Source organism: Copadichromis virginalis, linkage group LG8 (assembly GCF_057382275.1).
Source record: "Copadichromis virginalis isolate Kocher_CV1m ecotype Utaka linkage group LG8, C_Virginalis_male_GT1.1, whole genome shotgun sequence".
Taxonomy (NCBI): Eukaryota; Metazoa; Chordata; class Actinopteri; order Cichliformes; family Cichlidae; genus Copadichromis; species Copadichromis virginalis.
The window spans coordinates 18,713,646-18,731,171 of NC_140625.1; the positions used below are offsets into that span (position 1 = coordinate 18,713,646).

Below are 17,526 nucleotides of genomic sequence, written 5' to 3' on the forward strand. Positions count from 1 at the left end.
ACTTGAGGTCATGCACGTCGCTGTGCCGCTGTCCATCAAAGCAATCTTCCATTCAGAGGATTTAAAGTCCAAACTGCTGCTTCACAGATATTCTCCTCACTGGACCTGAACGGCGCACCAAGCTGGAGCACGTCCATTTAAATATAGATATAAGTCCATACATTTTTGCTAATTTCCAGAAAGCAAATAGTATTTTTCCCTTTTCGCACCTTTTTAAATATGTGGACTAAGTGTCAACAGAACTTTGTTAGGTACACCTGTTCTACTGCTTGTGAATCTAAATATCTAATCAGCCAATCATGTGGCAATGCATTTACCGATGTAGACATGGTCAAGATGACCCACTGGAGTTCTAACTGGGCATCAGAAAGGTGATTAAAGTGATTTTGAATGTGGCTTTTCTGACCATTTCAGGAACTGCTTCTCTGCTGGGATTTCCCCACACAATCATCTCTACGGTTTACAGAGAATGATCAGAAAAAGAGAAGATATCCAGTGAGCTGCAGTTCTCTGGGTGAAAATGCCTCGTTGATGCCAGAGGTCAGAGGCTGCTCTGAACTGATAGGAAGGCAGTGACCACTCATTACAACCAGGTGCCACTCCTGTCAGCTACGAACAGAAAACTGAGGCTACAGTTTTCAGGGCCAGAAAAAATTGAATAACAGAAAACAAAGTTGTTTCCTGGTCTGACAAGTCTCCACTTTTACGTTTGGATGGTAGAGTCAGAATTTGGTGCAAACAGCATGCTAGCATGGATCATTGGTTGGTGGTGGTGTTATAGTGTGGGGGATATTTTGGGGGGGACACTTTGACAACTGAGCATTGCTTAAATGCCACAGCCTCAGGATTGTTGTTAGCCATGTCCATCCTTTGATTACTAAAGCGTTCTGATCTTCGATGGCTGCTCCCAGTTCAGATCATCTCATACTGTTTTCTTGAACATAGCGGTGAGTTCAAATGAACTCCACAGCCACCAGATCTCAATCCAGCAGAGCCAGTTTGGGATGTCGTGGAACAGGAGCTTTGCATCACGGATATGCAGCAACTGTTTGATGCTCTCATGTCAGTAAGGATCAAAATCTCAGGAATGTTACCGGCCCCATCTTGAATCTATGTCACGAAGAGTTCGATCATTTCTGGAGCTAAAAGGGCATCTAACACATTACTAGCGAGGTATACCTAATAAAGTGTCTGTTGAGTACATGCAGACACAATCAGAGAAAAGCAGTGGATCTGACACAGGTTAAAGAGGAGTTCCAGGTTTTGTATCTTCAGAGGGAGCTGCCCAAAAACTGCCTCAAGTTTATTAGCAGAGTTTGAGAGAAGGTGCAGTCTACCAGGCCACCTTCTAGCAGCTGAGGTACCATGGCTGCCGTTTTATGTCAAAATCTCAGTTATAAAAGCCTTTTTTGTTTAACAATACCCTTAGTCATGCTGCTCAGTCTGCTCACATCAAAATTTTGCATTACGCACATGCTGTCTCATGGTTATGCACATGTACAGACGCTGAAAAACGCCTACAGAACAACTGAAAGCACCCTGTCATCAGAAATATCATAATTTAGCGGCATAAACAAGACATTTCTTTCATTATTCTCATCACGTAGGGGTGAAAGTTCCTATTTTCTCCACGGGCACAGTAGCAGGTTCAAATATCCAATTCAGGCGAATGGTTACTGAGAGGCTATTTTTAGCTCACAGATAGCGGATTCTCCTATCAGCTTAGATGACCACCCTTGAATTCATAAAGCATTGCCCATGTCCTTTAGCCGGAGCACCAACCTTGACAAGAGCTCTTAAAGTATAAAGATAACAAGTCTATCCTGTCAGTCTGTTTTTTCACTGTTTCCCAGCCCAGATTTAGGGAGCCTCCTGCAGTAGCTGTAACATTAAGATAAAAAAAATATCTGAAGTCCTCATAACGACCATCATTACATTCCACTTATTCTCTTTTAACTTAAGTGTTATGTAATTCTGTGCACAAAAATAACCCTTTAATTGGGAATATTCATGTATCCGTCTGGTCCGTCCTATCTGTAATGCTTTGATTATATGCCACTCTACGCTCTGCCTCTTCAGATGCTTTGTCTCGGCCTCTAACATGGAAATTTAGACAATTAATGTTCTCCAGAGCGGCAGTGCATTAACAGCCTAAATTTTTGTCTTGTTCGTTGAGATTTGTGTTTGATGAAAAGGTGCAGAGCTGCAGGTTTTGGCCGTTTGGACAACTATTCATGGTTTCACATTAAACCAGAGCTACATGTGGACGTGTCTGGACTTTGTCTTGTGTATGTGGGGCCAGACGAGATACAGTCAAAGCCTTGGGGGGAGTAATAACTGCAGGGAGTCAGCAAGAAAGGTAGCGATAAACCTTGAGTGTGATGAAGGCTTTTTAAACGGCCCGGAGTGTAGTTTCAGTGCTAGGGAGCGGTGCAGGGAAACCAAGCAGAAACTCTAGCTTTATTAAAGAAACTCTAGCATTAAAGGAAAAGATGCCCTGAGAAAGCCTGAACCCGTGATTCCCACTTGATTTGTGACCCTGCTGGAAAACGCTGGAACTCATCTGTAACAAAACAATACTCTACCATGCACACTTTTCAATGTGGTTAAATAACCATAATTTATTAGCAATTTATTAACACTTTTGCTCTGCATGTTTGATCACTCATCTAAATGAGAAGTTCAGATAAACAAGAGACGAGCTGAGTAGGACTGGGAGGAATTACTGGTGGGACACAGTGACCTTCACTGCGAGGGGTTAAAAACCCCAAAGTCACAAAAGGGCACTTTTCCCCTTTTAGACTCAGCTTGGTCTCTCGGGAGCTTTGAACGCTCTGTGAAGCCACTCATCATGGGAGTGCAAGTCCACCTCTCGAAATACAACGCTGTTGTGAAGGACCAATCCATCTGACCATGAGTGATTCATTATATAAGAAAGGGACTTGGAAGGATTAGAAGGTGCCAAAAAATAAACATCTCCATATAAAATACCTTGCGGCGCTGACATTTTATATGTGCGGGAAGATGTGGACTTGGTAATAACACTTGCTTCCATCATTGTAGTCGCTGGAAAGAGGAGTTTAAGGTTGGTAACCTAAATATTTTGACACTTTCAGATGACATCACTCCGTTTTATTATGAAACTGGAGCCAGCAGTTCATCACAAGCCTAGAAACAAGGAAAACTGCTAGATTATTTTTGTCCACTACATGCAGTACTGCAAAACTGTTTTGAGTCACACTTGATTTCTTTACATTTTTTGAAGTAAGAAATAGGTACAGCAAGTAATTGAAACATATGCAAACATACATGAGGATGCTATCTACGTATAAGGCAATATCAAGCCTGAAAGTCAATATTTGGTATGACCACCTTCGTTCTTTAGGTAGTCTTCAGGAATAGTTAAAAGACATTTTAAAACTCCCCTTTGGATGTTGTCTGCCTTTTTTTTTCCCCTGTTCTCTGTCACGATGATCCCACACGGCTTCAATGATGTGCAGGTCTGGGCTCTAGGGACACCAATCCATGACTGATGGTGTTCCACTGTGTGCTTTTCTATCCAGGTATGTATTTACCTTAATGGCAGTGTGTTTGAGATCACTTTATAGATGTTATTGCATAGTAGAGCAAAATATGATGGTACTTTTCTTTGTTCTGTTCCCCACCAACAGCACTTTAGCCCTACTCAGCCCTAAGCTATGACAGAGCTTCCTCCATGTCTAAAGCCATTACAGATGACTGTTCTTCTGCTCTAGATGGCTTTTCATCCTTCACTTGTCCAGTTTCCTCAGTTTTTTTAAGGACACACTGCACAGCGGGCTGAGATTTGCTAAATTTCCAACTAATAGCGCTTTTGAAATCTCATTGTTCATGCAAAAAAATCCAATTTAAATCTGCCAAACTGTGTGAACATTCACATTTTTCATAGATTCAACTAAAGAAATGTGAACAAATTATGTGTTTTTGTGAATTCTGCCTAAAGGTATAATTTAAACGTTGTTCTTTGATTAGTCATCTGTTATGTGTAGACACAACGCTGCCTCCTATCTTGAATTAAGAGCCTTTTTTATACTTGAATGTAAGTGTTAATTGGTTTAACAAATGAAAAACAAAAAGAAAACTTTGAAAGGCTTTTGGGAAGAACTATTGCTGAAGATTCCTTTCAAAATTACAAGAAAGTCTTGCTTTTGGAAGCAAAATGTTATTGCCTAATAGAGTAAGCCTGCATGGGTGGAGATGGTTTCTGCTACCTTTGAAGAGAGGCACCTGCTTCCCAGTTGCATCTTATCATAATAACATCTTGTGATCTAACCTTAGTGTCCAAATATTCTTTTAATCATGATCTTTGTTGGTACTGAGTCTCATCCTGGACACTAAATCTCAAGCAGTCAGACAATGACTCATCAGCTTCTTGGGATTCGAATGTAGGATTTAGAAAAAGGTCAAGACTGAGGCTGGCACGGCAAGGAGCGACTTGGGGAGAAAGTCGGAGAAGGCTTTAAAGAGCCGCAGTGCATCGATGCTTGATATGTTACTCATTTCATGAGAGAAAGAATAAAAATGGAGGAAATGAAGATGAGTACTGCACTGATCAGTGTGTTCATCTATGACTGTCAGATGGACTCTTAAAAGAAACATTTATGCTGATGTACCTTATCTACCCCAAGGCTGTTTGGATAGCTTATTAGTGCCAAGTTCTTTGATTTAAAAGCTGCACTGTTCCCGGACTTGTTTGTTTGGTATGTTTGTTTGTTTGGTATCAATCTGCCCTGAGCTTTGTTCTAAAAGGAACAAAATCAGCTTCACTGATGTTAATGTTCGATATGAAGACGAAATGTACCTCAGTCGTTCCTGTTCCTGTTGCAAATGTTCCAAAAAGCAGTTATGCTTTCATGAATGTACTACGCGTGGCTTATCATTTCCAAAGTAAGTCAGTTTGCATCACTAAAGTTGAGCATAAACGCTGACCATCGCTGACCACCTTCACCCAATCTTCATGCAAGCTACAATCGCAGCAAGCCGAAGCCCAGCAGATGGAGACCGCAACGTGCCAAGTTCACACGGGCAATCCAAACAGATGGACACATGAAGTGTAGCACCTGCTTTTGGCAACGCACCTCAACACGTACAGCTTGAGTTAGAGTGGAAAAAAGTCACAGGGGATTTCAATCTTACAGGGTTGAGAGGTTTTGATTAGCCAATAGAAGTCGAATTTTGATCATCAGAGAGACATGTGCCAGCTACAGGGTCTGTATGAGTTCACTTTGAAATGGTTTACATTCATAAAAAAAGATAAGCTTTTTTTTTATCTTTGTGGAGCACTTTTTATGATCCTGTTGCATAAATTTAGCATATCTGTTGTTTGGGTTTGATAAGACTGTAATAATCAGCAATCAGCAATAATTATCTCCAGGTGCTGACATTTGTAGCTTTCAGCAATTTGCGCTTTTGTTTTTTTCGCTCAAAGATTGTAACAGCCTCCCCTGGAACACCACCCGCTGAAGAAAATGATTATTTGCATTAGCATTTTACAGAAACTGTGTTTCTAATCATGTTTCTGTTGGATCTATTTATTATTTAGAGGATGCTTAGTGAAAAACATCATGAAGAAAATGTATGTCAGCAGAGATTAATCAAGATTCACAAAGATTGCTCTAATTGTTGCAGGGGTTTTTTTGTTTGTTTTTTTTAATCTACTTGATGATTTTGATATTTCTCTCGGTCTTTAATCAAGAGCAGAAGGCTGTAGGAGGTGGTTGGCATTGACAATATTCATAATCTGGACAAGAATCCATGCAATAACTGGATGAAGCTTCGCATCTGTTGGCCGAGAGGATCTGAAAGCACTCCAGACACTCCCTTGAAGTTTCAGCGCAGCGTTGATGAAGTGCTTTTGAAGGTCATGAAAAATGTTCTTACAAAATATCACCATATTTCAGAGACTATAAATAAACAAAAGGTTTAAGAACAGTCAAAGGAAATGAAGTTAAGTAAATATTTTCTGCACCTATGAAACAGGAAAAATCCAGCAAAGACCTGACGCAGCACCTGAGATGAGCGTTTGGCCTTTTTAGTTGATTTGTCTACTGGTCACTGAAGATTTATCAGAAATGGTCTCACTGGTAGCTGGCTGTGAAGAAGCCATTCTTAAGGAAGGGAAACAGAAAAAAGGCTGAGGTATGCCAAACTGCTCCAGAACTGGGTTGAAAAATAAGTGGAAAATTTGACATTTTGGGGTTACACTGTTGTCCCTATGTAAGGGGAGGTTCAAATGTTGTACCAAACATTGACTTTCAATCTTGTTACTGCTTTTTTCTCATACACTGTAATTCCATTCCTGTTTACACATCTGTTAATAGATTGTTGCAGCTATTTTACATTTTTCCTACTAAAAAATTAAAACGTTTTGAGTGGCTCAAGGCTTTTGCACAGTTCTAAAAGTCTATAACCTGCCCAGTGCACGCATTCTGTTTAATAATGTACCAGACTGTTGATTGTTGATCTCTAATTTGCTTGGACCTTACTATTGACCTCCTCGAATAAGAGCAATTTCAGTATTTGGAAGCAATTTCAGAACTTTTATCAAGCTATCATGAAACAATGGGAGAACAGATCTGACCATTAAACTGATTGGCAATCAAGTGTCCAATGACTTTAGAGCATCTAAAAATGTGGGACTGTGTATAAAAATGGCTGTAATTGCTAAACAGTTGGTGCAATACTTGTTAAACCCCTCGAATTGAAGCTGAAAATCTGTATTTTAATTGCATATTGATTGTTTGATTTAAAATTCACTGTTTTGATGTACAGAAGCAAAGATGCAAAAAAAAAAAAAAAAAATGTGTGATTGTCCAGAAATGTATGAACCTAACTGTGGTCACTTTCTAGTCAAAACATGATAGGAGTTATTATTCTTGCTTGGGCTGTGTTAGGTCTGGATCCCGGATGAGCCCCCAAATGTGTTACATCCTCTAAATTAAAAACTCATGGAAACCAAGTTTAACAACACAAAATAATGACTCAAAAAGCAACAAACACAACATAAAATAAAGCAAAAAACCCACCATCAACCAAGCATCCAGTGGGCTGCTGGATTAAAGCCCCAAAACTAATTAACAAGTGACAAACTTGAAAACTGAGGCCTATAAGTTAAGAGTTGATCATAAAAAAGTGAAAGAAAAAATTCTAGAATTAAGTATGCTGATAAATGGTGGAGGAGAAACAGCTTGTTCCAACATGTACATGAGCCTCAGCACCTAATCAGGACAATTAGGACAACCAAAACAAATAATTAATTACCAGAGGGAGAATTTACTGAAACATGGGGGTGTACGTAACAGTAAAAGATCTAAACATCTGTTTTTGAAGCTTATCATAAAACCTGGAAACAATGACTATGTCCAAAGGTCAGAAATTGTGGCTGCTGAAGTCTCTGCCATTCCAACAGCCAACAAATGTAACTCCTCCATCCTTTTTTTTTTTAAAGGTTTTTACCCTTATTTTATATGAGGTTTTAACTGTTGCAATGTATTTGCTGCAAAGATGAGTCTTTATTTAACACTATTTAACCTACAGCAAGAAAGAAAGTTATTTACTAAAGTATTGAGTACTGCCTTCCTTACACCCATCTTCAGCACCCAGTGATCTTGCAGCGGTAACAAAGGAGTGTTTAGGTGTTGCACAGAGATGTGGATTGTAGGGATATAGGAATTTTATGAGGGACATTATTCAGTTCCTTGTAAATGGTCTCAGATTCCACAAATTATGTACAAGATGTAATGAAGCACAATTCAATTAGGAGTGTTTACTAATACAACCCCGTGTTTAACCTTGATCTTTGCCTATCACAGTTAAATATATTACACTCCAGCCTGGACTGTAAATTACCACAGAGACATGTGGGTGAAACACCAAGGGTAAATCACTGGCGAACATATTTCTGAATGTAAACACCATATGGAGTTATAACCTCTGCTCGCACAGAGGTCATGTTGGTATCGCTTTATCTACTTCGACTTGGAGCAGCCAAAATGTCTGCTGATACACATGCAATTTGAAACAATTACTCTTAAAACCACTGATTAGCTCCTCCATATGTGAGCCCACAGCTAATCTGCCCAAACGCAAACTTCCTGCCAAACAAACAAATGCTTAATAATGAAGCAGGTCTTTGCCAGGAGGCCATCACTGACGCTGGCTGCACTGATGTTCTTATTCGTTTTTCTGAAAGCTGGGTCTCATTCACACTCATTAGTTCACCCAATCATATCTAAACATTGTTCATTAGCCAGAACAGCTGAGCTCAGTTCCATTCAGTTTTTCCGGCCTAATTGAAATGTACAGCTCTGGCTTTTTGGGAGAGCATCATTAGCACAACACGTCATGCTAATGCATTTTAAAGACGTCCAGCTTAAGGGCTGATTAATATTCCCCAGAAAGAACTGCAAATCTCTCCTGTAAGAGCCACTTCAGAACACCAGCTGCCGTGGTGTTTACTCAAATATTTTCTATAGGCTTTCAGAGTATCGCTCGAGGAAAATGGAATCATCAAACAGCATGTTGGAGAGGTGGTTAACCTGAGTGAGAGTGGATGCGGGTGAGAGCTTAAAACATTTGGGGACATCAAAGCCAGACATAAAATCCCCCCTACTGTTACTTTTTTTGTAGTAGTAGCTCCAACCTTTACTTATGTTTTAAAGTGTCACCACATAAATTTTACCACTAAAGCTCAGCTTGCCCATCCTGGGGAGAGCTTCTCTGCCTGTGTAAATAGCTGTGTAATGCCTCTTTTTCTGTAGCTTTTCAAGGTCTGAAAAAAAGGGAACCTTGCTGTTACAGTCATCACTATTTTCTTGGCTTGGCTTTGAAACTCTGCGTTTTTACCAGTTAAGCTGCATATGTTGGATCGCTTTTTTGACCATCCTTTCTAAAAATCTATCTCTGATGAACCTCCAGGCCCCCACCCACCCACACATCGTTGTTTTTGTTTTTAAAACAAAACAAAACAAAAAGGCTTGTATGCAAACCACAAATGAAGTGAAGACACAAAATGGCAGGGGCAGAAACGCATAAAACTCCCAACATCAAATTGGCATGTTTAGTAGTGCAATTGGATTAGAATATGATGTGGATTAGGAGAAACAGTGGGCTTTTTTCACAGACTGGAGCCATCTTTGTATCCCACAGCAGAGAAGGCCCTGGTTAAAAGGTTACATTTGTAAATGTATAAATAATAAAATGAATACAGGTGAAATCCATTTAGATGCTTTGGTTTCAGGATCCTGTTATTGTACATACAAGCTCAGGGTCACGGATTAGTTGGAAACTTGAATAGAGCAGAGCCACCTTTAAGCACACTAACACCTGTGCTTTTCCAGTTAGTCAGAGCGTGTGCCGTAAAGTGGGCTCACCTCACCCCCGTGCGCAATTGTTTCCTCTGACAGCTGTGAACTGAGCTTACAATATCGATACACCCACGAGTGGACTTTAATGAAGCATGCAAACAAACCCCTATTTATCCCTGCAACATTAAAGCGCACAAGAAGCATTGTTCAAGAGTCGGATTTCGTGGCTCCCTTCTCCACGGTGGCCAATCAGATTCCTCTTCCTCCCAGCAGCACAACAGCATCTGACATCACGCCAATTCACAAATCCTGCAAAGCGCCGTTTACCTCTCGGTGCCACGCTGTTTAATCACAAAATGCTGCTCTTATTAGTCTCTTAGTACATTGTGAACGAACCGAGGTTGCCGAATGTGATTACATTTCAATCACTTCTCCTCTAGCATTTCAGAATTTCTGCAGCTCCCTGTGGAGTCAAACCTTCCCACAGTAATAATAATAACAACAAGACGAAAAATGGGTTAAACAGCAATAAACAGTAAAACTTTCTTTTATTTTCACAGACATTATAACACACCACCTCACAACAGCATGTAAAGCCAAAGACAAAGGGAGAGGCTCAAATTCCTCTTGGGCACTAAACAGCACATTATGTACAACGGGCATTAGAATCAGCCTCACAATTACTCGTTTAGTTGTAAAAGACAGCGCGGAATAAATAGGCTATTTTACACCAATGTTTAATATAAACAAATACCTGTCGTACAAATTGCACTTGCCGATGGCTGTGAGGTAAAATACTTCGTGAGCTCTACATGACTGCGATACAGTCACTCCGACAAATGCCTTGATCTTATCCAGTGCCTTTAAATAACAGTTCATTGTAGTGCGCCTGAGCGGTGATGAGCGAATTTTTACGCAGGAACCTGGAGCGAGGATCGGACTCTCACTTCCCCATTATAACGCATAAATGCAGAAATCAACTGTTTATCGAACAAAATCAGAACTGAAAAGTTGATATTTATATCAGGCATCAATCACAGGAGTGCGACTCCGCTCTTTGGCTGATGCACAGATTTACTGGATTTCAAATTCGGCACCTGACAGGTGCTATAATTTTGGCAAATTTCATTTTCTCTTTTACACTAAACTCTCTCTCTGAGCCAAAGGAGATAATGGGAAAATATTTATCCTGATGCTTTAAAATGGCTTTCAAACACGTTTCTAACATTTTCGCCTGTTGTTTGAACTCAAATGATCCTGTTTGTTGTTGCAAAGGTCCCCGTTGAAATGATTAAATATGGCTCTTACGCACTCCGTCTCCAAAAAGAAACTCGCCTATTTTGTCATTATCCCCCCCCTCCTCCCCTATCACAGCTGTGATTCGGAGTGAGACAACTTTCCGGTCCCCAGGCTACTATCACTGTTGTCCAAGCCGGCGCAGTCTGACCACATCCCCAACGTTCCGGGCTCCAGAGAGGAGACGAACCCGCCGGAGCATCGGGACAGGTCGCAGGAGCTAATGTGTAGCCTGCGGTCGGCTTGCCTCGGGCAGCACAGCAGCCTCTTAAAAGCCTTCCTGAAATCTGGGCTTCGGCAGTAAATTATGGGGTTAAACGCAGAGTTCACGTACCCCAGCCAGTTCAGAAACACGAAAAGGTCCTTGTCCACCACCTCTGCGCAAAAAACCCTCACGACGTTCACTATGAAAAAGGGCAGCCAGCACAGAGTGAACGTTCCCATGATGATGCCAAGCGTTTTGAGCGCTTTCTGCTCCCTGAGTGCCAGGATCTTAGACGGCCTCTTCTTGCACTTGGAGGTCAGTCCGGTTAAGGTGTTGTGAAACCTGCCCTCGCACTTGTCGATCTTCCTCAGCTGCTTTTTCGCCTCTCTGTACACGCGGGCGTAAACAAATATCATGACCAGGAGAGGAATGTAAAAAGATATGATGGATGAGGAGATGGCGTATGCTCTGTTTGTGACAAAGTCGCAACATTCGGGGTCCTCGTAACAGTCTGTGTCCACGCTGTCCCGAGACCAGTGCATCAGGATGGGCAAGAAGGAGACCAGCGCAGAGATCGCCCACACCACACACACCACCGCTTTGGCCCGGGCTTTGGTTAACAAGCTTTGGTAGCGGAAAGGTGATGTGATAGCCACATACCTGTCTATGGCGATAACGCACAGGGTCTCGATGCTGGCGGTGACGCAGAGAACGTCCACCGAGATCCAGAACTCACAGAAAAAGGTGCCATACAGCCACGAACCGCGCACCGCGAGCGCCGCGCCAAATGGCACAACCAGGAGCCCCATGATGAGGTCCGCGCTCGCCAGCGACACGATGAACACGTTAGTGAGAGTCTGCAGCCTCTGCGTCCTGGCGATGGCCACCATGACCAGGATATTTCCGAACACGATGGACAGGACGATCAAAGCCATAACCACGCTCATGCCCGCCATCCACTGCTCGGACGCGGCTGCAGCGGAGCCCGGTGAGTCGGACGTCTCGCTCCCTGTGTCATTCTGGAAGTTCACTGGCGAGGACGCGCCACCACCGTCCCCCATGACGGGCTGCTGGGCTGTGAGTGGAACCAGGTCGAGATCATCAAGGCAGCACTAACAACGCCTTCACAGTCTATAGCTCTACTCCCACTGCGCGCCAACTCCATCTGGAGCGCCTCTCAAGTCCTCAGCCTGCGTTGGCTGCTGTAGCGGCCGGGACAGCAAAGCGCGCGGTGACATCATTGCTCCTCACGACCAATCAGGCAGCTCAGCGGGCAAACGATCCCAGCGGTGAAGTTGTGGAAGCAAACAAACACCTGAACCTTAAAATTTCAGTCAGTCTCTTTTTGGTGTCTTCACCAGTTAACGCGCATGGACGAATAAACCAAACTTTTATTAAGCAGGAGAAGCAGATGGTCACTCCCCAAACTGTCCATAACTATCATCGGTCCAAAAATCTTGTCGGTTATGGAAACACGATTAACCAAATATGGAAGTCCAGCAGGACATGAACTACAGGGATTTCGCTGTTTTCATCACTGGCGAACCACAAACAAAATTTGTTTTTCCACTTGTCCGTTTTATATTTTTATCGCTAAGAATACATTCCGTGGGCATGAGATCAGGCCCAACAACGGATCTGTGGTCCTTCCTTCACAGCAGCTGTATTATGGTAAACTTCTTATCTCCAATCGCAAGTACAGAAGGCTATAAAGCAGGGGTTGACTCACAGCTATTCAGTCCACGCATCACTGCAGAGATAAACATTCCAGGTCAGTTCCAGGTCATTAAAAATGATTTTTCTGACCTACACCTGAACCAGGTTTTAAATTATGGCCGAGATGGAAGAAAGACAAGCCTAGTAGTGAGCTTAGTTAAAAAAAAAGAAGGAAAAGAAAGAAAAAGAAAAGAAAAGAAGGCGTTCAAGATAAAGAAACAACAACAAAACAATGAAAGGAAGGTAGATTAAAGGATTTTCTTATGTAACGATGCCATTTTTTTTATTCAACAGACTTGGAAAGAAACAATTCATACTTTGGATGAATATTGTTTCATCTTTTAACTCTATTCATAAATTAATCAAAAATCATTTCAGGAACACTGTCAACTTACTGTCAACACGCAAGACTTGCTAAAAAACACTGGACTGATGGGGCTCTCCATTGCCTCTTACTTTATGGCCTGCTCTCTGAGGCCATAAACTGTTTATTTATATGCAAGTGAGTTTCCAGTATGGAGACATTACAACCTAAATAATTTAGTATTTGAGCAAACTGGCAGGAGTAAGGCTGTTTCTTCAACTCATTGTTGGTGCCCACTTTCAAATCTGACCACTACTGTAGGCCAACAAAAGTCTATCAGAGGGGCATTAAACAGAATATCAACTGAAAGTTTGGGGCCTAAAAAATACATTTTATTCACGTTAGTGTGGGAAATAAAATATAGAGTTTCTTTATGGTTTTTGGTTAAAATGAATAAATAAATAAACTCCATTTATCTTCTTTCCACCTCTGTGGTGGCAGAAATTTCCAAGAGCTTGAAATCAAACCCTATAAAACAAAAACATGTGCATTAACAGGAGTGGGAAGACTTTTTTTTCCTATTAGTGCTTTTAAAAAAATCTATGGTCTGTTTTTAAATAGAAGAAATTCCTTTTCTGAAGCTTTCATCACAGGACAATGACGGTTAAAGGCTTAAAACGATTCCCTGACTTTGCTGATGCATCGGCTCCTCTTCTCGGCCGCATTTAAAGCATTTACACCTCTTCGGCATAATTCAGATGTTCGGCAGCTCGTTTACTTTCATAAAAACGTGCTCATGGAAATGCTCTTGACCACTCAACAGCAGCTACCTCCCACATAATCTTTGTGCAAGCTTTGAATGTCGGAATGAAGAGAAGTGCTGCTGGTTAAGCTTTGGTTGATCTCATATGTTGACACCAGCGCGGAGTCAAAGGTCAAAGTTGATTTCATTATTTGAAGTGATGGTTTTCCCCGTTTATGGATCGGGTTCGAGAGTCTCTGCAGAGGCAGACAAAGCGATGTGTTCGAGTGAAGCTGCAGAGCGTTTTGTTAGCGGTTCTGCTCATCAGAAAACCTGCGTTTCAAGCAAACGTTCCTCACACGCCGCAGCCTGGAAATACGGCAATGATATTTTATCTCTTACAGTGATATGATCTTAATGGAGCCCACTCAGCCACAGTGAATGGTGAATAAATGTTTCTGCAGGAAAAAAAAAAGAAACTGGAGAAACTGAAATTTTCTCCTTCACCTGGCCCCAAAACACCCCGCCAATATTAAATGAGCCATTTTATTTTGAAATCACCTTTTACGAGCAGTTAATTCAATAACAATAAACCAGTGTCAGTTTCACAAATCCTGTGAGTGTCATAAGAGGCACATGGCTCTCAAGCCCCTGAGAAAGCTTTTTAAAAGCCCTTTTTGTGCTGGTGAAAGGAGCTGTGTGCTGGTGAAGCTCTTATCTGATCACTCACATTCAAACTCCTTACTTGGGGGGTGATCTTGCAGTTATATTAATATTCATTTTAATGTGTTATAGCACCACAAGTGAGAGAAGAGGTGGCAGCTTCGATGACCCGAGCGCCTTACCCGACTGGGTATTTTATCCATGTACTGTGTTGATGTTTTCAGTTTACCCAAATGTTAACTGAGGCTCTGTGTGTGTGTGTGTGTGTGTGTGTGTGTGTGTGTGTGTGAGTGGTACAGGGTTAATTGTGCTGCCAGAATGACAGTGAGGAAAGCAGCTGATGGGACAGAGGGATAAAACAGCAGGAAAAGACTCAGAGTGAGTCAGGAGGCCAATAATAGCTCCCCGTCTTAAGCGACCATGTCGTTGTAATGTTTATCTTTGCATATTAAAAGTATCTGGTTAAAGACAGATTCATTTGCTTTTATTTCTGATTTATCCTCAGGTCTGAGACGCAAGAGCTCTTTTTTGTGGCGGTTCTAACTTGTGGAGTTTATCTTTGTGTTAAAAAAATACACATAAAAGAATCACAAGATGACCGTCCACATCGCTGCTACCCACAACACATTCCACCTCAAGTCTGGGATTTTGTAAAACACTAATATTACTCCCCTGGGACAGTTCTGAAAAGACCTTTGAAGCTTTCCAGAGAAAGGACCATTTTTAAATAGCATTTTGCAGCTCATCCCATGCCCAGAGTGCATAAAACAAGAAAGTGCTTTCACAAAGCCCTGAGTGCACCCCGGGGACAAAAGAATTTTCAAGTTGTAGATCTGGAGCTAGGCTCCTGGCATGATAGGATAAAAGGATGGAGATAAAAGCGGGCAGCTTACCTATCAATGTCTTTTTCAATAAACTGTAATTTTTGCTCCTCTGGCAGAGCGAGCAGCAGCCTAAAGATTCCTTTAAAATGCAACGGAGCTCCCAATAATGTCACATATTCCAGTAAATGCAATAAAGTTTTCACTTGGTTTGATAAAAACATGTAATAATCTGACAAAAAGGGGAAGAAAAATCAAATGGCTCTTTGTTTTCAAACTGATTGAAAAGAAAAAGTAATTTCAAAACTAATTCTGACAGATGATGGAACAAACCTGTTAAAATAAATGTGCTCATTTTGAATTTGTTGCCAGAAACACCTTTGATAATAGTTGAGTTTTGATCTTCCTTGCAACTGTGTTGCATCATGTCTTATTTTCTTACCAACAATCTGTACTCTGGACTTCAGACAGGCCAGTTTGGTACAAAGAATTTTTTTTTATTACCACGCCATTTATTGGAATATGTGCAGAACGTGGTGTGACATTGTCCTGCTGAAATTGGCATCCAAGCATCCAATGGCTGGATTCATATGTTGCTCCAACACCTAGATTTTGATTCAGCATTAATGGTGCCTTCATAGATTTGGATTTCAGTCACTAGTGCAGGAACTGAAAACTATTTTAAATTCTGTGTTTCGCACCGGTCCACCTTATATGAGGCCTGGAAAAGAAGAAGTGTTTCTGGATCTTGGCACAGTATTGTGCAAAAGAAAAGAACCAACTATGTCCAGAAGAACAGAATCAGCGTTCTGGGATTTCCTTTCCTGGATGATTATATGTTGCTAGGAAAATGGGGGGAAAAGGGAAATAGGTGCAACGATTTATTGAAACATGTGCAAACATAAATGGACAATACAGTAAAATTGTAATTAGAGTTACATATCATAGATAAGAAAATGTAGAATCTGCCCTTTACATTAAATAAGTACATTAGGTCAATTGCTGTCAATAGGAAATGAGCACACCCATATATCCATGATGAGCGGTTATTGTGGGTGTATCAACCATTATACCAGAATAGATTTTAGATTAGACACCAGCAGAAGATGATAAGCACTGCAGAACATGGCCAATGTTAGAGGCAAAAAAGCAAATGCCATCAAATTTTCTTTCTCAGGAAATTAGAAAGTAGAAACCTCGCCCAGATATTATCTGAGCTGCAGCAATGAGCTGCAGGAAATTTTGCTATATTTGTATTTTTAAGTGGAGATATTTGTATTTATTACAAGTATTTTGTTACATTTTGAGTCTGTAATAACTGGCAATGAGTGTTGCATTTAAATCTAGACTTTGACCAGTCAGCAGTGGTTTTAACCTTGGAACTGTCCCGTGGACGCCATTTCTGCCTCTTTCTTATTGTTGAATCATGAACTCTGACCTTAACTGAAGCAAGTGAGGCCTGTATCTCTTTAGATGTTGTTCTGGGTTCTCTTGTGACCTGGATGAGTCGTCGATGCGCTCTACGAGTAGGTTCACCTCTGTTCCAGGTTTTCTCCATGTGTGGATAACGGCTCTCACTGTGGTTCACTGGAGTCCCAAAGTGTTAGAAATGGCTTCATAACCCTTTCCAGACTGATAGAAGTCACTGACTTTGTTTCTCCGCTGTTGCTTTTTGAGATCTTTCAGCTTACTTCACTTGGTTTCTGTTTAATTCATGCTTTCACAAGGGAAGACGATTAGTTTTCACTAGCTTTTATTTCTTAAATAAATGAAATTATCATGTAAAAGCTGTATTTTGTATTTACTCTGGTTATCTTTGTCTTACATTAAACTTAAAAAAACGTGACAAATATGCAAAAAAGAGAAACAGAAAGTAGGAAGGGGCAAATACCTTTTTTCACAGCACTCAGGGTTCAAAGTTATCAAGATTGACTCCAAGCCCATATATTTTACTGCATTCAGTTACTGCAGTTGCATTTTTGTTGCATGCGAAAGCATTTACACAAAATTAAACTGAGCTTGAACCACTCCAATAATTCTTGTTCCAGGACTCGTTAATTGACTAGGAAATACACACAAAACTGTTTTTCTGTAACTTCATTGTAAACACGAGAGACTGCTTCTGTAAGCTGTCTGTTTATAACTATGTTAATGACCAAAACTAGAGTAAAAAAAAAAAGAAAGATGGCTCTTTCTTTGTAACAGGAATGAGAAAAATGAAAGATATTAACTATGCGTCAAACAGGAGGTCTGCGTATGAGGCCAGCTCAGAAATAAACTGGCATTTTTACATTTTTATGTAACGAGTGTGCTCATTAGTGATGCTTTTGATAGCATCTCATATAAAAGAGCTTCAGCACCAGCTTATTAATGTATTGGTTGGAATTACGCAAAACAAACTGATTCTCAAATACCAGGAAATGAAAAGAACGGCA

General features: G+C 41.0%; 1 protein-coding gene across 1 annotated transcript; it reads right to left on the reverse strand.

Moving 5' to 3' along the window:
- Nucleotides 1–9,875: 9,875 nt before the first annotated feature.
- adrb1 (adrenoceptor beta 1) lies at nt 9,876–12,114 on the reverse strand. The gene has a single exon (XM_085466300.1). It carries the CDS (start codon nt 11,904–11,906, stop codon nt 10,713–10,715), a length of 1,194 nt encoding a protein of 397 aa, XP_085322426.1. The 5' UTR covers nt 11,907–12,114; the 3' UTR covers nt 9,876–10,712.
- Between the last annotated feature and the right edge of the window lie 5,412 nt (nt 12,115–17,526).

What these genes read in the sequence shown, in the direction of transcription:
- adrb1 (XM_085466300.1), bottom strand. Translation starts at nt 11,906, where the DNA reads ATGGGGGACGGTGGTGGCGCGTCCTCGCCAGTGAACTTCCAGAATGAC.